Source organism: Zonotrichia albicollis, chromosome 11 (assembly GCF_047830755.1).
Source record: "Zonotrichia albicollis isolate bZonAlb1 chromosome 11, bZonAlb1.hap1, whole genome shotgun sequence".
In the NCBI taxonomy this organism is placed as follows: Eukaryota; Metazoa; Chordata; class Aves; order Passeriformes; family Passerellidae; genus Zonotrichia; species Zonotrichia albicollis.
The window spans coordinates 13,251,486-13,272,135 of NC_133829.1; the positions used below are offsets into that span (position 1 = coordinate 13,251,486).

The following is a 20,650-nucleotide window of genomic DNA, read 5'->3' on the forward strand; positions in this document are numbered from 1 at the left end:
ATTCATGTAAAAAGAATATTAAATGTAGTTAATCAATAGTTCTCTGGGCAGAGCACTTGTAATATGGTCTCTTATTTCTAACAGAAACATTTATGTAATTAACAAGGAAATTATAAATACATGTGACAAGGAGACTGCCTACAATTTATTCCCAAATGAAAATTAATCTGATGTATTCTGCAGATATTATAGGAAACAATAATATTGATTATATATGAGGAAGGAAATACTTTAGTATTAACCATTGTCTTCGTACCAGAGTCCACCTATGATGTGGCTGCAACAATATTCAAAATAGAACTTCAATTCAGAGCTTTGTTTTTCTTCCTAAAGCCTTAAAAAACTCCATATTACCACTCTACTGACTTAAGAAATGAAGATTCTTTCAGTGCAGTTTGAAGTGTAGTTCTATATGTGCATGGTGTAAAGAGTTCCTACCATTCTTCAAAGTTCTGATTTTCCTCTGTGCATGTGGTCCTCTCTGTTATCCATTAGTTTCCCAAAGTGCATCATCTGATGGTCTCTGAGCTGTGTGAAGGACAGAAACTCTTCCCATCAGTGCCAAGCAGGGAATTAGTTTTGGGTAGCAATCTCATGCATGAGGGACCCATCTGGGACTGGCTGATGAATGGCTGTAGTCAGAGTTCAGTTAAATTCTTCCAAGCAATTTGAGAATGTAAAACATTATCTATGGGTTATATGGCTTTTGATTACATTAAAGCAATTATTTCCTGGCTCATGTGAAACTTTGGAGATGAGGAAATGTTCAGAAAGTTCTGTGGAAAACAGATGGATGATTCCACTTCCTGTGGCAGACAGAATACCAGAATTTTGTCTGCCAGAAGAGAACTGCCTGAAGTTACCTTTGCATCCCTGGGTTCTTTGGTCACTAACAGGGATTGACCTTAACTACTCATTTCTTCAGTAGATGCATAAGAGTCTCCTGTTTTCCTTTCCTTTAATCCTTGTTTCCATGACATGCATGAATGTGATCTAATTTTCCTTGGTTGAAATTAGCAAGTGAATTTGTGATTTATAAGAAAACTCATCCATCCCCATGAACACAGTGTGCAAGTGATTTCTCTAGGAAATGAGGCTAAAAGTGGTGATACTCATGTTTTATCCTTTCTGCAAATCAGCTGTATTCTGACTACCTAGCCAGCATCGTTCAGTGTGAGAACTTAGTAGTGGAAGATGCTTTGCCCCAATGGCTTTCACCCGTAATGATCATTCTAGAGGTATTTCAAAACTGTTCACTTTGAACTGTGTGATGTGATCATCATAAATGATGTGTAGTAAAAGGCATATAGTTCTCATAGGAAACTTTAAATATTGTATTATTTCCTCACTGAAAATAAGTCCCCTTTTTAACCTCAGTTACAGGATTCTTTGTTATAATCTGTGTTTTCTGAGTTTATAAATGGGTTTTCTTAAAATGAAGTAGCTCAAAGTGCTGCAGCTGCCCAGCCCCTGGTCTGTTTTTGGCAGCAGTCTGTCTGTCCGGTAGCGGGGCCGTGCTGGTGGCACAGTTCGGCGGGACTGGCCGGCTGCGGCAGCCGCTGCTGTCGGTGTCACCTCCCGGGAGCGGGAGGCAGGGCCGTGCTGAGAGCTCCTGAACAGAAAGGTTGAGATACGCTGAAAAAACCCAGCTTTCTCCAGGGATATCAGTCTGCTTTCAATGTAATGAACGCTTTAATTAAACATCTAAACACGTTTCTATTAAGCTTTAGATCATACTGATTTTTAAAGCCACCTTTAAAGACAATGTAATTTAGATTAATTTTATTAAGCTTGTGGAAATCTCTCGTGACTACTTACTTCTCTGTAAGTAGCAAAGTACCGTAAAAGCAAGAAAACATTATATTGCTTTTAGCATAAACTTGTTGATTGTTATAGGTAATTTAGGAAATATTGGCTTAAACTAAACGAGTACTCAAGGCAGCTCCTGTGTGAATTTAATTTAACGTCATTTCTTTATTTAAACTGCTTACTTCTTCTCTGGTGGTGTTCAAGTTCGTTTGTTGAGCTAGGGGAAGATGAGGAGTGTTCCAGGCGCTCATGGCCACGAGCAGCGCCGCGCTCTTACTGGTGTGTACACTCGTGCTGTGTGTAACTCCGGCAGGAAGCGCGGAGTGCAGGGCTTGGAGCGGCAGCAGGGACTGCGGGAAATCAGACTTTTCCCGGCCGAACCGTTCGGAGTTCCCCTGCCCCGCCAGCCTCTCCGCGGCCCCCAGGCCGGCAGGCGCGGGACGGCGCAGAACGGGGCAGAGCGCGGCGCTGCTCCAAACGCGCCTCTCGCACAGGCCCGCGGCCGGCGCAGCGCACCACGGTCCCAGCCAGCCTGCCCCCGCCCTGGGCGGGACGGGATGGGGCTGGGCTCCCCGGGATTTCGTAACCGGCCCTGGGGAGGGCTCAGCCGGCCCGTCCCGCCCCGGGACCTGCAGCGAGGAGCGGCCCCCGACCCTCCCCCGCGGCCGCCGCTCCCCTCCCCCGGCCGGCGGAAGGACAAATAGTCCTCTCCGCATTGTTCGGCCCCGCACAACTTTGGGCCGCTCTCGGCCGGCGGGTGGAGGGGCGGCCCCGCGGAGGGGCGGCGGCCGGGCGGGCACGGTCACTGTCACCGTCACCGTCACTGTCACTCCGGTCCCCCGGGGCAGCGGGACTGGGGGCGGGCTGCGCTCGGCACGCCCGGGGCTCCGCCGCGGGGCTCTCGCAGCCCGAGGGGCCGCTGACGGGGCAGCTCCCCCTGGCCTCGGTCCCGCCGCCCGCCCCGGGCTCTGCGGTCGCGGTCACGGCGGGCGGGTGGCCCCGCTGTGCCCGGCCCGGTTCTGCTGCGGGGAGTGGGACCAGGAGGAACCATCTCTGATGGGGCCTTCACGCCGTGATTTCTCCTTTCAGGCACCTTTTTTTTTTAAACCTCCTTTTCCAGACAACTTTTATAGGAATTCTTCTTGAGAGGAGGTCCCTTACGGCGAGCGAAAGCTTTTACTCACCCCGTGCTCAACCATAAGCATTTGTCAGCGGCAGAAAACAAGTGAAGTGTAGCTGTCAGTGCCCCACAGAAACAGGTTTTGATTTAACAATAGTCACTGCAGATTTTCTCTCTGGTCGCCTCCTAAGTAGTACTCTTTGGCGACAGGTTTCACCATTGTAGCCTCCTGCAAATGTTCTAAATCTTTCTGATTGTAGAATATGTTACATAATATATATGTTATATAATTTTAATTACCGCGAGGTAAATATAGCAGGCAGCAAATTCGGTTATCTGTAAGATGGGCTGTACTGATAACAGCAAGCACTGCGTAATCGTGAGGCTTGGGCATAGGAACACAGCTCTGTGCTCTTTCGTAGGATACTTTTCCAGTCTGTTTTGCAAGATGTCAGAAGAACAAAATGCCTCTCCAAGAACTTCATCCAGAAGTTTCATGCATTACAAAAAAATATTTTAATTTTTTATTGGCTCAAGTCAGCTTCCAGGTGAATGAACACGTCAGTGAGAAAATGGAATTGCTTTGTCCATCCCAGTGCAGGAAACAATGTTGTTATCTCCTTATTGCTGACTCCAAATGGGCATTGCGCTCTGTACAGGGAAGTTTACTTGAAGCAATCGAAAGAATTCAGTAGTTTAGGTGAGGGCAGGAATTTGTTGTAAGAAATCAAACAAGAACAACAACAAGTTGGAGCAGGGAAGAAGATTTGCTGACTTTTCTTCAGGGCTGTGGATTTGCTGAGCAATAGCATTTATCATGAATAAATTGTTGGCTGTGGATGCAAGCTGACCACATACATGTTGATTTACAGGAGCTGTTCCAGTGAAAACTCCATCCTTGGTCAAGTGCTCTGTTGGGGATCACCCTAGGAGTTTGTACAGTTTGAGTGGTAATGGTGAATTAATTCAGCATCTGTAATTTTGAGAATAAATAAGCCAAAAGGAGACATGCAAGCTTAATGATTCTATTCACACAGGCATGATACATTAAATAGTAATACGGAATACATTTTCTCACATCCCTGAATGCACAACAGCTGTCTGCTGTATCAAATATTTTTCCTTTAAGGAGTGGGTGGAAAGCAATTCATGAAGGCTGTGAAAGCTGCATATGAGTGTGATTATTTTCAGGGAGTTGTGCTCAAGTGATTTGGGTTTTATATTCCTCTTAATTTTTTTATTATGTTCTGTATGTAATTCTTCATTTTCATGGTCACGTTGAAGCATGTGGAAGAACGCTGCCACCGCCATCTGGCAAGTAGCAATTCCCTGATAGCTCTGGTTGGTCGCTGACCATATTGATGTTGGTAGCTCAGCTGTCAGGGCAGTTACCATAAAGATTTACAGTTGTATTGTGTGTTCTGTCAGCGTCTGGAGTTCACTGATGACTTTGTGTGCAGAGGTTTACCTTCCTATTACTTGCACTACTCCATGACAGACCAAAGACTTCTCTAAGGGAAGGGTATTTATTTATAACACTGACACTTCTCTTGGTAGGAAATTCATTGATGAAAATATTTTTGGGAAAGTATCTACAGGAATACAGTCCTGATTGCTGGAGTCCTGGCTTGTGAAATCAGTAGTAAAATTATTAGTGCTTATGATTGCTCCTGTATTTTCCTTCTATCCATCTGAATTGTTGCTCCTTACATAGTGAAGACCTTTTCTTTTTAATGAAGTGAAAGAGAAGAGGATGTAACAATAACAAAAGAGGGGTGGCATTTTAGCCTGCTACATAATGTACAGGAAAGGTACAGTCATGTCACAGAACAGTTGGAAGTTTTTGATTTTTGTGTGATTTATATACTATACTTACTGTGGAAAGAACCATGTCTAGGAGTTGCAGCAGGAATGAGACTGGAAGTATTTTCTTTCTTGCAAAGGGGAAACCATTGCACCTATTTGAACCAGGTTTCAGACACTGGTTTCTTCAGATCTTTAAAAATGTTTACAATGTATACTGCCTTGGGTTTTGGATTTTTTTTTTTTTTTTTAATGTTGACAGCACTGGGTTTTGTTTCATTTTCTATGTATGGCTATGACAGAATAAGGATATGAAATGCATTTTTAAAAAACTCTTTGCAGTGAACAGGAATAATTTATAGGGAGTGGCAGAGCTGAAAGGATTCTAAGTAACACCTTGAGCATGGGGTTGGAGATCCTGAGAACAGGTGAAAGACGGTGTTTTATATACATAGAACATCATGCCTTAATGTTTTGAGTGTACAAGTTAGTTCTGGGCAGTGTAACATGGTAAGGGGTTAAAAACTGAATACATTAAAGATTCCAAATCTCACAAATGTGGAAGAATAAGTTCAGTACCCAGGAAACATTAGGTTAATTATATTTTGAATTTTACTGTAACAAAGGATGTGATAGTTACAGATCTTCCACAACAGTTTTAGTTGAGCTACCTGCAGAAGTATGTTCTGAAATTTCTTATTTGGCCAGCTCACTACAATTTTGTGTTCCCCAGCAATCTTCTTTAGGTCAGACTCACAGTGTATTTTGGTCAAAGCATACCTTCCTGAGGCCTTGTGTACTTCCTAAATTGTCTGGCATAATTTCTGGAAAGTTCATTTATATTCTGATAATTTTTCTCTAAGTGACTTGAATTTTTTTTGAGAGGACCGCTAAGGCAGGGAGGTGTAATGCAGACTGCTACAATGTGACTTTTGGCAATGAGCATGTTTACTCAGCATCTGCAGGAGAAAGTGACATGTCATTGTGGAGCAAATAAAACGTTTTATGGTATTTTCTATAACTTTAAACTCTATGCCATGGATTATATGGCTATATCATCTTCCACTCAAAGTTTCTAGCTGCAAATAAAAGCCTATAGATGTGAACTTTAAAATCTGATGTCAGAGGGCAAATGCAAAGTATTTGTATTAACAAAGAATATATAATCATCTATATCTTAACAAAAATAAGTTATAATTTTAATCCAATTACACATCAGTGTAAATAATTGTTAGCATTATTACTTCCACTTTCTGTACATTTAGCCAGCTTTGTAATCAATGCTTATCAGGATTGCAGCTGTACTGACTGGTACTGAGTGCCACTACTGGTTAAAAGTAGCGTTTCCAGAGAAACAGTATCTTCTCAGTAGGTATATAGGGGATCTTGTAATAAAAATATGTTAAAGAATGTTTCTCATGAAATGTATAATGATCTGTGTCAATGGGCACTTCCCTCTAAAGTGTAGTATTATTTATACTTCAAAGAGAAAAAGTACATACTTATATCCCTCAGGGGCACAGAGAATGGAAGTCATTGTGTTGGTATTTTAATACAAATTGCTTCCTGCATTTCTAAGTGGCAAATATATGAATATTCATAGAATCACGAGGCCAAATGATCATCCAGCACAAGGCACGTAAGGGAGAAAAATGGAGGAGCATCTCCAGAATCTCCAGTTTGTCTCTGCCTGCGGGTGGTAAGTTTGTTACCACATTCCCGTTCCTCCGGAAGATGTCACAGTCAGGACCCGGGTGGGAAGAGCTGATGTGAACGGGAAGGGTGTGTGGCTGGAGAGCCCTCGGTACAGCCTGCTGCTTTCCAGAGCTGGGGGCCTGCCAAGCCTGTGAGGGATGCGAGCTCCTCCACACTGCGTGCCCTTCCTCACTGTGCTTACCGGCTCCCTGTGCCTTTTGGGTTCTCCGGGATTTTAGTATCCTTTCTCATTGTCCTTGTGTTTCGTAAATCCCTTGCTCCAAAAGAACAATCTGCCAGTAGCTGCATAGATTATTGCTTTATAATTCTCACTTTCGGAGGGAATGGTAGCTGGCCCTCGCTAGCTGGGGTCAGAAAAGAGCAGGCCCAGGCCCAGGTGGTGGCAAGTCGGTGCCACCTGGGGGCTCTGCAGGCTCGAGAGACGGGCGTGCGACGGAGCCCCGGCACCGCACCGGCCCCGCTCCGCTCGGTGCCGGGAGAGCCGTGCGCCTGCCTTGGGCCGGTACGCTGCGGTGTGGGCTGGTTCACAGACACGGAATAACTTCCCAGCAGGACAGGCTGGCAGGGCGGTTTTGTGAGAAGGAGAAGGAGCACAAAAGAGTGATTTGTCTGTAGCGGTGGCAGGACCCAAATGAGGGCGCAGGTTCTTTGCAAGCTGCTTCCCATTCCTGCACGGAAGCCGTTGGGCTGGTTCACCTTTAGCATCACCTGTTTCAGAGGGCTGCAGAGTTTATTTGAGTGTGTGTTCTTGAAGTAACAGCCATGTTCTTGTGCTTCGACACGTTACGGTTTTAATGGCACGTATTTAAGAGGAGGCTGCTAATGAATGCTTAAAAATTAATGTAATTTACATGCCATTTTATTTTGAGCAGTAAGACTGTGTATTGATATATTGAAAGTATTTGGGCGTATTTTAGGGTATGTGAATTCAGGGTGAGTGCGATAATGTCTTTTGGGGCACGTGCATTGCCGGCAGTGCTGCATGTCGAGGTTTGCTGTCGGTTTGGCTGAGTTGGGGAGCGCTGGGGAGGGGTCTGTTCCCCCGGGGTGCGTGTTTCCCTGAGCTGCCCGAAGGGACCCGCTTCTCCCCATCTGCTGGGGCGTCCTGGCGCCGCGTCCGAGGGCGAGGCGGGTGCCGGGGCGGCTCCCGTGGGTCTCCGTAGAACCCCGCCCGCCCCGTTCGGGAGCGGCGCGGCGCGACAAGGGTTAAGGCGGCGGCGCTCGGCGCGGAGGGATACGGAGCCGGAGTCGTGAACGTGGTGCTGAGGCTCTGTAAGCAAAAAAATGTCCGCCTGAGGGAACCCACAAGTTCCTTCCAGCGGGGGGGGAGCGCTCGGCTCATCGCCTCCCACCCAGCCCGCGGCCCGCGCGCCGCCGCCGGCCCGGCCCTGGTCACCGGAGCGTACAGGGGCAGCGGGTAAGTGCCGGCGGCCGCGAGAAGTTGGGAGAGAGCGGCGGGGGAGGGAAGCGGCGGCCGGGCGCTCGCAGGGGCAGAGGCGGCGGCGAGGGGACGGGGCCGCGGGCGCGCGGGCGGGAGTGGGGCTGCCCGGGGCGGCGGCGGAGAGACCGCGGGGGAGGCAGAGGCTCTTCTGGGGAACCCGAGGGGCGGCAGCCGGGGCCGGCCGCGCTGGTGGCGGAGCGGGCGTGCGGGGTCTCCGGGCCGCGGACGGCGGGCAGGAGCGAGTCCCCGCGGGCGGCGCTCGGCGTCTACCCGCGCTCATAAAGGACCGGGCGGCTCGGAAACTTGCCGGGGCGCGGGGCCGCGGCGGCTCCCCCGCGGCGCCCGCCGGCACAAGGGAAGGCGCGGGCCCCTCCCGTCCCCGCCGCCGCACGCGCATTCCAGCCCCCCCACCCGCCCGCTGGTGGCGCGCGCGCCCGGTCCCGCGTGTGCGCGTGCGGCGCGCGGGGGCGGCTCCCGGCCCGCCGCGGTCCCGAGCGCGGAGCGGCGGCCGCGGCCCCCGGTGGGTGGGTCGGGAGAGAGGGGGAGGGGGAGCCGGCACCGGCGGCGGGCGGTAATGCCGGGGCAGGGATGGCTCTGCTGAGGCTCGTCCGGCCCCGCTCGTCAGCCCCATTGTTGCGCGGACAGTGAGTCACTTAATCTCTCGCTAATTCTCCGGACCTCGCCGGGCCGCGGCTGTTTATTTGCTTTCTCTTGCCTGGGGGGGACTTAATTCCTGGCTGCCGCCCTTCTGCGGCGTGACCGTGCCTTGCTCGAGGTTGGGGGAGAAGTGGAATGAGGGAGAGGAGGGAGCCTGAGGAAACTTGAAGAGAGTTGGTTAGTTCGGGAAGCTGCTGCCGCCGATCCCCTCCGCCCGCCCGGCCGAGCGAGGCTCCCCCGGGAGTCTCCACCCCGCCCCAGGGGCGCAGGTACCGGAGGGAGGCCCCTGCTCGCCGGGGCCCGTTCGCGCCGTGAAGTGCTGCCTGTGCCTCTCTCCCTGTGCCCTAGAAAGGTGATCGGAGGAGCGGAGGAAGATGAATTCCCAGCAGCAGAGGATGGCCGCTATAGGAACTGACAAGGAATTGAGCGACTTGCTGGACTTCAGTGCGGTAGGATATTCTCTGAGGTCTCCTCATGACTTCTCCGTGGTCGTGCGAACTGAGGAGCAGGGGCAGCAGCGTGCAGGGCTTGGCTGGGTCTGCCTCAGCCAAGTTGGACACCTGAACTTTGATGTAATGTCTAGACTTCCAGATTTAATACTGTAATACCAGCTGGGTCAATTGGTTTAACTGGTTAAAATCAGGCTGACCCAGTGGTGGCATAATCTAATAATTAACATTGGTTAAGCTGGCGTGTGGCACTGGTACCTTGGCTCTTGGGTGTTTTTTTTCTTATTTAAACAAAAGAAAAATTATTTCCCACAAAAAAAAGAAGTTAATAAGTGATGGTCTTGGCTAAGAAAATTGTAGGTATTTTCTGTGTGTTACTTTTACCGTACCAAAAAGGCTCCTGATTTTTAAATATAATAGAAAGCTATTGCATCTTAAATGCTGCCTTTGTGCAGTGACTTTATACTTACAGATCAGTAAGAAATATAATTTGAGTAAAAAAAATGTAAGTCGTGTAGCTATTTAAAATAGTCACAGTAGTAGTAGGTGTCCTTTTAGTTTTAAGTTGTTTGTGTTCACGTAGAAATGAGGTTTTGGTCCTATTAAGGAGTACTTCAGCTTATTGGTTTTTTGTGTCTAAACACGTCTTGCATTGTTTTCAAGCAGAAATAGAAAAAAAAAGACTGTTTCCTTTTAACCTTTTTCTGTTTCCGTTAATAATTCAGCACAGATTTTCAAAACCAATTAAAACATGTCTTTTTTTTCTTGTTTTGCAGATGTTTTCCCCACCTGTAAATAGTGGAAAAACCAGACCAACTACACTAGGAAGCAGCCAGTTCAGTGGATCAGGTAGGATGCATCCGAGACACACAATGTTCATCTCACTGGATGTTAATGTTTCAGTGTAGTCTCCATGTTCTCAGAGAATTGTAATCTTTCATTTGTGCATATTCTCATAAGATATTCAGATCAGTTAGAGATGTGCTGTTTTGATCTTTATAGTGCATTTTGCTGACTTTAACCATGGTTTTCCTCTCTGTTTTAGACTTTTAACTACAGTACAGTGAAGTATTTAGTGTCTCTGGCCATACTGACATGGAAGTTGTATATTTGTTGTATTAAACATGAACGACTATGGTGTTTTTGTTTAAGAAAATCAAGCCTAGATGTTCAATTGAGGAATTTCCTAGCCCCCTTGTATGAAGGGAGAAAACTTCTGTAAAATACCAAATAGTTAAATACTCCTGACTCAAGGACATGCTATTTTTAAATTCAGTGCTTAAGGAAAATGTGAGTTTAATACAATTTTCTAGTACTATGTAGCTCTCAAAGATTTGACAACTAGAATTTTCTTGTGTTGAAACTTAATCCATGCATCTGGAAAGCAAGTAACTGTGTATTTACATGTTGCATGTTTTGTGGCTTCAGTGTATTGTCACATTGTCACTGGGTCCACCTCATTGCTGTGTCAGAGACCTTTAAGCTAGGACTGTAGTAGGAAAAAAGTGCAATTTTAAAACAGGTGCTTTGTGTCATTCCCTAAAGGGAATACTTACTACAAAAGAGAAACCAGAGTAAGTTTTTGATAGAACTTTTTATGTAGGTTCAACTTGTTTGAATACAGTGAAATGATATTTTTGATCCTATGGATACATGTTTTGATCCTATGGATAGATGTTTGTGTTTTAGTTAATGGAAATAAATGTTTAGGATGCCAGTACAGTAGTGAAGTAGTGGCTTGAAGTTCTGCAGTGACATCCCCTGTTAGCCTCTTAGGTTGTCAGGGCTGTTACATTGGGAGTCCAAAAGACACTGCATTTTAGTAACACTTAAGGTTTTTTGTTTTTAAAAGCGTCTTAAAACTTATCCATTGAGTAATTTTAAAATTTTCCAGAGAGTGTCTTTCACATTTAATTTAATGAAACTATGTAGCAAATATAATTGTTACATACTTGAAGGAGTCTTCAAGTTAGGTTTTCTCCTGAAATAAACAACTGGCTTCCTCTTCCTCTTTGAAAGTACATCAGGTGTAAATTAATGGCAATAGTAAGCAGCAAATCTGTCTTACAATGTAGTTAATATTTAAATTTTTAAAAATACAAATATTTAAGAGAGTTGTTTCCCTGAAGCTTGTTTTAAAAGACATTCAGGCACCTAAAGCTTAATTGTGGGGAGCACAGCCTGAACACCTCATCCCGCTTAGTCCTTGCTTTCCCTGAATGAGTAGAATGATTTTCTCTTGAATAATAAAATTTTAATTTTTACATAAGGTCTTAGAGCACTGCTAGGTAATGTGGCATGTCCTGTTTGTAGGTAATGCTTCCCTTTCTTCCCCTGGAGGTTTTAGAAAAAGAGAGAATGCCAGAATAGTTATTTCTTTAAGAGAAACAGTGTGACTCCTTGAGTTTCTTTACCAATATGGTGTGTCCTCCTATAAATACCAATTCTCATTACAACACTGCAACTGTCAAACAAGCTGCAACCTCAGCTGAGTTCCCCTTGGAATGATAGTAGTATATATTTGTGGATTTTCATTAAAAACATTTCTAGCTGTAGAAATTTAGTCGATAGTGGATTATATGCCCTAATTCTGGTCATGTTATGATCTAAGCCTTGACCTAGGGTGATTACTGTGCAGGAGTGAGAGGTGATAAACTTCTTTATTAGTTGTGTTCTGAGACATTGCTAAGTATTGTAGAAAAACTAGAGCCAAGATCAGTGATGAAGTACAGGCATTTACTTTCTAAGTACTTTGATTTAATTGTGATCTTGCTATAATTTCAAGTGTTTTGTAACTTGTAAGACAAACAATACTTAAAAGCTTTTTTTTTTAACTGACCAGAGATCACTTTTTAAAGAGAAACATGAAAAGAGGAGGTATTTATTCCTTTGAGCTATCTAGGATTGAAAATCCCACTGTGCACAGATTCCTAAAAAGTACTTCTTTTTTTCTTTGGGTGTTGCTGCCTCTTACAGAGACTTTCAGTGGTTTTGATGGCAATTAGAGAAGTGAAGCTGGCTTTAATATCTTTCCCATTAAACTCAGTTTTCTTTTTGTAATATTTTTACAAGCATGCTAGGGGAAAGTGCTTTCTTTTTCTTAGTTGAAGTAAGAGTGTGTTCATTGTTTTTTATTTTAGAGGCCTCTCTTTCTCATTTAAACTTAAAAATCTGCAAACACCTCCCCTCCCCCTCCAACCTGTCAGTGATTTGAGATTCAGCCTAATGGCCCCCATTAAGCAGGTGAAGATCAGTGCATGTCTCCGTGGCTCTTAAGACTCTGTATTTCTGGGAAATCTGATTTAGAAGGAAGGAGTGCTTCCTTGGTGCTTTTTCCTCATCACTCACTGATCCCTAGTTTGAAGGGACAAATTAGTTGCTGTTAAAGAATGGATAAGTTGTGTTTGTTTTTCAGGTGTGGTTTTGTGAAGTGTTGGAAATACTGGGGTGCATGTTATTAATCCTGATGTAACAAGCTTGATTTGCTACAACTCTGCCAGACTTCTGCTGATTATATTTTAGAAATATATGTATAGTTGGGTTGCATGAATAAAACAGCTAATACAGCTGATCTATAATTTGTAAGAAATTGTTGTCTTGGATTAACAGATGAACATTGTGTTTTGATTAAGAGATAGCTGGGGCAGGTTTGCTTTCTACAGGTCAATCAGTTATGAATGAAGGCTGCAGATAAAATAAGTTAACTAATCTGATATATTGTAGTATATTGTGACAGTAAGTCATGTAAGCTGCTGATAAAGTCAAATAACTTGGTCAGACTGCTGGTGAAAATAAACATATTGGAAAAGTAACCTGATATGTAAGCCAGTGAGTTAAGCCACAAAATATTCCTTGTCATACCTGCTGTACTTAATTCTTGTTTGAAACAGAACTTGTCATTCTTTTCTTCTCCAAGGCCAGCTTCTGAAGATGAAGCCATTTCTGTCTTAGAAATTTTACTAGAAGGTTGCAAAGGTCAGAGATTTGTTCCAATGGGCTTTTTAATCAGGAGTTGGTTTTTTTTTTCTTTAGATTTTATGTAAAATCTAAATCTTCTGTTGCTGCTATGGGTAAAGGTAGTGTTTGTGATTTACAGTGACATTTTTCTTGTTTTGCCTTTGTCTAAGCTACAGCATGTATACCAGTACAACCTTGGATGGTTATGATTTTGCCCAGCACCCTTTATTTATTACAGTAATTCCATTAGCAACCAGTCACAATATGCATGTGCTACCATAGGCAGTACTAGTGCAGTTTTCTTATAGTTTTTAGTAGATTTGATCACAATCTCAGGTTTTTTTCTAAGTGAGTTTTTAAATCTCAGGTTTTTATTTTAAATCTAAAATAACTCCCTTTTGTGTTTTTTTTTTTGTCTTTTGCCAAGAAGAGTAACTCTGAGGCAGTATTTTTCTGTGGCCTACCATTTTCAATTTAATACCTTTTTCAATGTACTAATAGCATTATTTATTATTTTTGCACGTGGCTGTGCACATGCATCAGTGAGGTATCAGTCCAAGAGATGAAATAAGATATTGTGGATGTATAGCAGAAAAGAGGGATGAGAGTTTAAAGTAAGAGGTACAGTTGAGCAGCCAAGTTGTCAAAATATGGCACCTCTCTTGTCTGTAAGCTTCTTCTGAAGTTCATGGAAACTAAGTATGCAACTTTGGGAGTGACCAGCTTTGGGCACAAACCTGGTGTGTACCCAGACATTCCTGATATATGCAAAAACTTCTGAAGGTATCTGTTTGTGTTGGTTTGGTATCTTTTATACAAATTCAAGAGACTGACTGGCTGCCCTTTGCACTTGTCTCTACTAATGTACTGAGTTTTTAAGGGATGCCCTGGATTGGGATAGGCTGCTCATTAGTGACTCGATGCAAAGACCATTTAAGTTGATGGCCTGCCATTAACCTGAGTGTCCCTAAATTAGGGCCATGTGTGTGGAGAATGGACACAATGGCAGTTCTTGAGCAGGTCCCTTAAGTTACCAAACAGTGTTTCCAAAATTAACAAAACCTGACTTTGTCAATCCTGTGAACTCTTACTTCCTTTTCAATTTTCTTGTAAAAGAAACAAACCAAATTTAAAAAAAAAAGAATTTGGTGGAGTTGCCTGGAGGAGCAATGGTTTAGATACTCTGTTCATTGATCTGTTCAATTGCTGAAGAGAAAAGACACTCTTGTTGTGTCTTAAATGCTGGAAATCTGGAGTGGCCTGTTAAGCATTTGTTCATGCAGCAGTATAGCTTTTTTATTAAAAAAAAAAAAAAAAAATCTGGATTGTCCTCTAGCTTCATTAAAGGTGAACCAGAGCTGGAAACCTGGCATTTCATCTTTGGTCTGCGGGGTGCTAAATTCTGTCCTCTGAAGAGCCTTAGGAGAATTGAAGAAGCCTTGTGCTTGAAAGCAGAAGGGTGTCTGTGGCTTCTTTACCTTCCTTTTTTTGTAGGGGGTGACCCATGGGTTTCTCTTCAAATGGGCCAGATGCAAGTGAGAGCAAGATTCCAGTCAGGATCCCTCACCTGTTGCGTTTAGAAACCTGAGGGTGATGCAGAGGCAGTAAATTCATGACTGCAGCTTGCCTGTGGGCAGCCCCTGTCTCACTGCTGCTGTCACATTTCCTCCTTCCATTCCTTGTCTTTGGAAAGATAAATTACCAGCATGCCATGAAAAGTCCTGAGAAGTATCGTGTATATTCCTGTGAGATACAGCTTCCATATCCTGTTTAGAAAGAGAAGGGGAAAAAATGTTGGATAAGTAGAGAGAACTGACAACCCAGCTTTGAAGCAGTGTATTGCAAGGTGTTTGTGGTCATATGGATATGGAGGCTTTAGGGATTGAGGGAAAAGACTAAAACAGCTCAGTATTCTGAATCTAGCTTAGTGAGCAGAGAAATAAGTGTTAGTCCATTGCTCATTACTGGTGACTTTGATTTTGAAAGATGATGGTATAAACCTCATGACGCCTGGTCAGAAATTGTTTGCTGTTTTCCAAACAGAAGATCTGAGAATTTTAATAGTGCTGGTCTGACTTCTGTTTAGAGATACATTTGACACCATTACTAAGGGAAACTGAATTTTGCTGTGTTTGCATGTAGAAGGCATTCTTTCAAAAAGTTAATCCTGCATTTCCAGCAACTTTTTCCTTAGATGAGAGCAGCAGTGTGGTCACTGTGTTACAGGCACAGCATGCAGCCTCCAATCCACATATAAATATTACTGATTTGGGATGCAAGGAGGATCTTTGCAGTGATTTCTGGATGGCTTCAGAAGATCTGGGATTGCATTACTGCCTTGTCCTTTCCTGATGTGGATCTAAGGATGGGGCACCTTCCACCATCAGCCTCCCCCCAGCCAGTAACTCTGTGTCCTGCCAAATTTTTCTGGTCTACTGTAAGTGATGAAGAGTATTCAGAATCTTTGGACAGTGGTCTTAATGGCATGTGGAAGGAACAGGATTTGAAATTTTGTATTTATCCTGACAGCAGATTTGATAGAAATGGAAATGTGAGGACTAAGGGTTTGAGTAAAGAGGAGGAAGAGCAGTATGACTGGGATTCTTATGTATTTGTATGTCCTTTAATGTCAGCTGAGCTTGTAATCTCCCCCTGTAAAACTTCAGTGTCTGCAGCTTTTGCTGAGTTTTAGCTTTTTTTGGGTGTATTTGTTTATGGTCCCTTTTTGATGTTTAGCAAAGGAATTTCATGTTAAAAGCTTATCATTGATACATGCTTGCCAAAGTTCCCCTTCCCCTCACTTTTTTGCAGCTGTCACACAAAGAGGATTTAACCCCTTAGATGTTTTTCTGTCAAGTTGCTGTGACAGCTGTTTGTCTCAGGTAATTCTACTTTATCCATAGCTGAGCCTGCAGATACCATTATATGAGTTTGTGTTAATCTACCCTATACTCTAGCATTAACTTGGTAAACTATATTTTCCTGAAATTGCTAAAGGCATAGTGTAATTTTTTCAGGGCTGAACATTGTGTGTATTTATGAAGAGGAGGTTGTTTGGTAATATAATGCCATAATACCACTTAGAGTGAAGTTTGTGGGGACTGTTTTTAAAATCAAAGCTGCACATGAACTGAAATAGTTTGCTAGGCTTCTGACCTCTCTTGACCATGGAGATGCAGTTCTGTTTGCTACTCTTGTGCAAGGTTTATGTTTACAGGGAAATAGCATTGAGCATTTTCAGAACCATATCAAATTTATTAAAGTACCCCCAGAGCCAGATGTGATCTATGGGATATAATAAATAAGTCTTCTATCTTAAATATACTTCAAAATAAATACTAGTTTTCGTACTTGAAAATTCAGTTTCAATAAGTGACCTCATGAAATAAAGTATCTTCTCTGAAAACCTTTTTTTGCAGGCATTATCTAATTCAGTGTGTTAGCACTTCTCAGAAATATGTAGCAAAACTTGATTGGTTTTGTACAATCTTCTGTGAGGAAGTCACTAGATTGGAAATAAATAAGCAAAAGCGGTGTTTTCTTTTGCATGTGAATTATTTGGAGATTGTTATTGAATATGCATAATTAATTCTAAATAGTGTATTCACCTTTATCACTTTTGGCTATTAAACATTATATGAAAAGGTAGGAATATCATCATTCTAAGGATAGGAAGTTTTTTTTTTTTTATTTTTAATAACTGAGAGGTTTTTTTCTGCATTATATTGTAATGGCCAGTCCTGCATTTTTTGTGTTTTGTATTTTGTTTGCTTTTTGTTTATTTTTAATTAATTTGAAAATTTAGCACTCCCCAGTTCTATTGTATACTTCAACCTGATGATTTGGAGGTATTTTGTGGTACTTGATGGACTTTTTAAATACTACAATGCATTATTTACTAGTGGTTGTAGGGGCAAAGTTGTTTGTTTCTTATTTTTTTCTATTATGACTCTAAGATGAGATAATGATAATTTTTTTTAATGTCTTGAATGAATGCCTTGTTTTTTCATCTGTAACACAAAACTGTGTTTGTAAACACAACATTCAAAAACATAAAGGACGTACTTCTTTGGTGAAGATGTTAACTGAATACCAAGAATGATCAGAAAGAGTAGCTTTTGTTATATTTATAATATCTCACTGTTTTCAGAGGATCATCAGGCTAAAAAGTACCCAATCAATCTTCAGGACTTTGTTAGATTCTTGTGTACTAGAGATGTGATTTCTTATTTTTTTTAAGTAAAGGGCTGAAATGGCTTTAAAATGCATAAACTTCATGTTTTACCAGTGTAATGGAGAGAAATCTTGCTTGACCACACCAGAATAATTGTTGCTGGTGTGTTAAGGTAGTATTTGGAGTGGGGAGGTGAAAAAGACCTGACTAAAAGTGTTTACTGTGCAGTGCTGACGAATGCTCTCTGTGAATGGTAGTAAAAACTTAGCATAAAACTAAGAAAAGTTTATCTTGGACAGACAAGTTGTACATTTTCATATTAGGGCTATGGAAGTACATTTAAAAGATGGTCCAAAAGTGTACATTTTTATTACAGTAGCAGTTTCTTGCTAAGTGGAAAATAAGTAGGTTTAATTTTTTTTTTTTACATAGAGATGACAATTCGCATATTTTTTTCCAGAAGTAACTTTTGTTTATTACAGTGGATTTTTTGCTCCTGATCTTCTGCAGAGATTTTCTATATTGTTTTTTGTAAGCACGTGATGTATTTATTTCACCATTCAAGTTAGCTTTGTTTTGGTAGCAGATTCTGTTGGGTTTCATTTTGTGCCAGTTGTAGTTCAGAGCCGGCGGTGTCTCCGTGCCTTGATCAGGTTGTTCATTGTGTGGGCTTCCAGTAAGAACTTGAACCACTTCTACTTTGCTTTTCATGAACACCACTGTAGGACACATTTTGTGTTTAGCTTCTCTCTGGAAGAGATCTTTGCTCTTGCTGAAGCAGTGGTAACAGAACAAGACTCACGTTAGGCTGGGCTGGAGTTTTATATTGAAGTGTGCTCTGAGCCATTTTTTGTGGAAGTTATATTTTAGATGGTGTATTCTTTTCTTCCTTTTTAGATGTAAAGATGAATGTGCTGAGCTAATTGTTAGAAAAATGTACCTAGTTAATCAAAATCCAAATTTGGCTATTTCTAGTTGTGTACATTTTGCAGGTAAAATGCAGATGAATATCAGACCATAAATGTGCATGTTCTGTGTGTTAAATTAAATTGAGTTTAAAACGTATTTTACCCTTAATTCAGTATAAACAAAAAATCCAGAGGTATTTTTAGTTTTCTGTAGGAGAATGGAATTCACTGTGTATATTTTTATTTTTTGTTTACTGAATGCAAGATACTATTGTCTTGGTTGTTATCCCAAGAGCAATTGTGGCTGCCCCATGAAATGATTAAATCAGACAGCTTTGCTTGTAGGACAAACATTTTTCATATTGTGGTGTTTCGACCATTTCCAATGCGACACCTATCCCGCTCCAGTTCTTTATGCAGCAACTTCATGAGTCATAATCCTTGCAAAAGAACACAGCTTAAAATAATCACTGATTGTTTCTTTGCAATTCTATTCACTGCCCATTGCAGATAAATAAGAGCGGAAGCTACAATATCATTTAATCCTTCAGTGTTTGCTTTTGACGTGCAAAGTATTCTCTTGTAATGGAGAAGTAATCCATAAGGAGGGGAGCTGCTCTTTCATCTTCCTGAATGCTAAATGAAGCCAAGGCTTTTATGAAGAGATGGTGATTTAATGAAGATGACCGAGTTTTTGAGTAATGAAAAGCTTTTGTGTATTTCTAAAAATGATGTCTGGTGCTTACTACTGCAGAGCTCAAATGGCTGTATTTTGTAGTAGGTCTTTGCAGGATTAGTGCTTGAGATGCATAGATGCAAGGGGATTGAATAGAATGGTAATGCAAAAATTTTTTCCTTAGCTGGATTTTATAAAACAAATGCACATTTCTGCCAATTTGTGTATAAATGCATGTCATGTCTGGCATGTGTTCTCTGCTCTGTGCAATACTTTCATTTTGGTAACCTTGAAAATATCTCTGATATCATATTCCCTTGCCAGAGGACTGTAATAAGCGCACCAAAAAAAATGGAGCATAAACTTTCAATACTACTTACGGCAGGAACATCTGAATTAGATACTTGTATTTGTAGGATGTTGAATTTAAAAGCTCCTCAATTAAAAAAGCTCGCCCCAAAAATACCCAAACAAAACCAAAACAACAACACAAAAAAATACAAACCAAAAAACTTAATACAAAAGCCTGAAAAACTTCCCAAAAGCGCAAACCCCAATAAAACACAAAGTCCCCCATATTTCTTTCTCTTTCAGCTGTTAATTTTATTAATTTATTTGCAATATTTTTTAACAATCTGCAATATTACTACTTGCTAAGCAAGTCAGATAATGCTGATACTTCAGAAGGAAGGAGAGAGCGGCTCTAAAGAATGCAAGGCCACATCTTCTCCAGCACATACACCCAACATCCTAGCAGGCCTTCAGGGTGTGAGTGCTGTACAGTACAACCAGAAGGAATCTTAAAAGGGACTAAACTATTTTAGGCATTGTCAGAAACATTGAGAGTGCAGCCATGTTATAGTCCTTATAGTGTATGGGAAAGATAGAGCTGATCATCTGGGGTGAATGAACTCAGGTGAGCAACAGCAGGCAGGGTTTTGTCTGTTTATGCAGATAAAATGTATGTAACTTACATTAAATTTTGAAAAGGAATGTAATAAAATGCAGAAATGGGTAAATAAATTTCCTTCTGGTGGCTTTAAATGGCTTGAATTAGTGGCTGGTCCCTGTGTAGTAGTATACAAATGCTTACAAGGGTGAGAGTGTTGCGTGTGAGGTGTTTAAAAATCGGCACGTTCGTGATTAAATCTCAGGATGTCAAGGGTGGTTTTGTGAATACATTTCTGGGTAGAAGGTGAAGCATTCTGAGAGATTGTTTGGGGTTTTTTGTAGAGTGATGTAGTAAAACCAGAGTTTCTAGCCACGTGTGTCTGCTATACTCATTAAACTCACTTTATTTCAAGATACTTGTTGAGTACTGATTAATAGTTTCAATAGTTTGCTTCTTTGCTATGTACTAACCTTTCCCTTTTCCTTTATCCTCATCCTGTTAGGGGAACTTGAGACCAGAACAGGGGTAAATGCCTCAATGCAATTTGTATTCTATGCTAATGATAATATACTTTTTGGCCTTTGAATAGTATTAATTTGTTTAATAAGGTGAAGGGTACTTTTTCTCCCAGAGACAGCAGTTTATAAGCAGGGAAGTGAAGTGAACTCTCATAACCCTCCCTGCTTTGTGCCTTGCATTCCTGCAAGTGCTAACTGGCATGTGTGTGACAGTGCCACTTGTGCTGCAGCGGAGTTTGGCCATCTCTCATGAGTGTGTCACAGGTTGTCTCTGCCTGGGATCCTGCAGAACATGCTGTTGCCATAGCAATGAGAGTCCTTCTGAAGGCAGCATTCCTGGCACAGCTCTTGCATCTCCTGAAGTGCTTGGTGCATTGGTCTGAAGGTACCTTGTCAGTATTAGCACATGGCTGCAGTGAAAAGAGCGGGAAGCAGAGGTTTCCTTGAAATACATTATTTGCTTCTTTGGTTGGTTGAACCCAGTGTTCATAAAGCTTCAGCTTTTTAAAACCTTTCTCTCTGAACTTTTT

The 20,650-nt window shown here is 42.2% G+C and overlaps 1 protein-coding gene across 8 annotated transcripts in view; it reads left to right on the forward strand.

The window, feature by feature from the left end:
* The first annotated feature begins 6,411 nt into the window (after nt 1-6,411).
* TCF12 (transcription factor 12) overlaps nt 6,412-20,650 on the forward strand; it is a 161,622-nt gene continuing 147,383 nt past the window's right edge. For 6 of the 8 annotated variants that reach the window (XM_074549406.1, XM_074549410.1, XM_074549409.1 and 3 more), the window contains exons 1-3: nt 7,724-7,865; nt 8,895-8,995; nt 9,772-9,844. In XM_074549406.1, the coding sequence (XP_074405507.1) occupies nt 8,921-8,995; nt 9,772-9,844 (148 nt within the window). In that variant the 5' untranslated portion in view covers nt 7,724-7,865; nt 8,895-8,920. Of the gene's footprint in view, nt 6,432-7,723; nt 7,866-8,392; nt 8,534-8,894; nt 8,996-9,771; nt 9,845-20,650 lie in introns of those variants that run through there. The other 2 variants (XM_074549408.1, XM_005487832.4) reach the window with 2 other exon arrangements.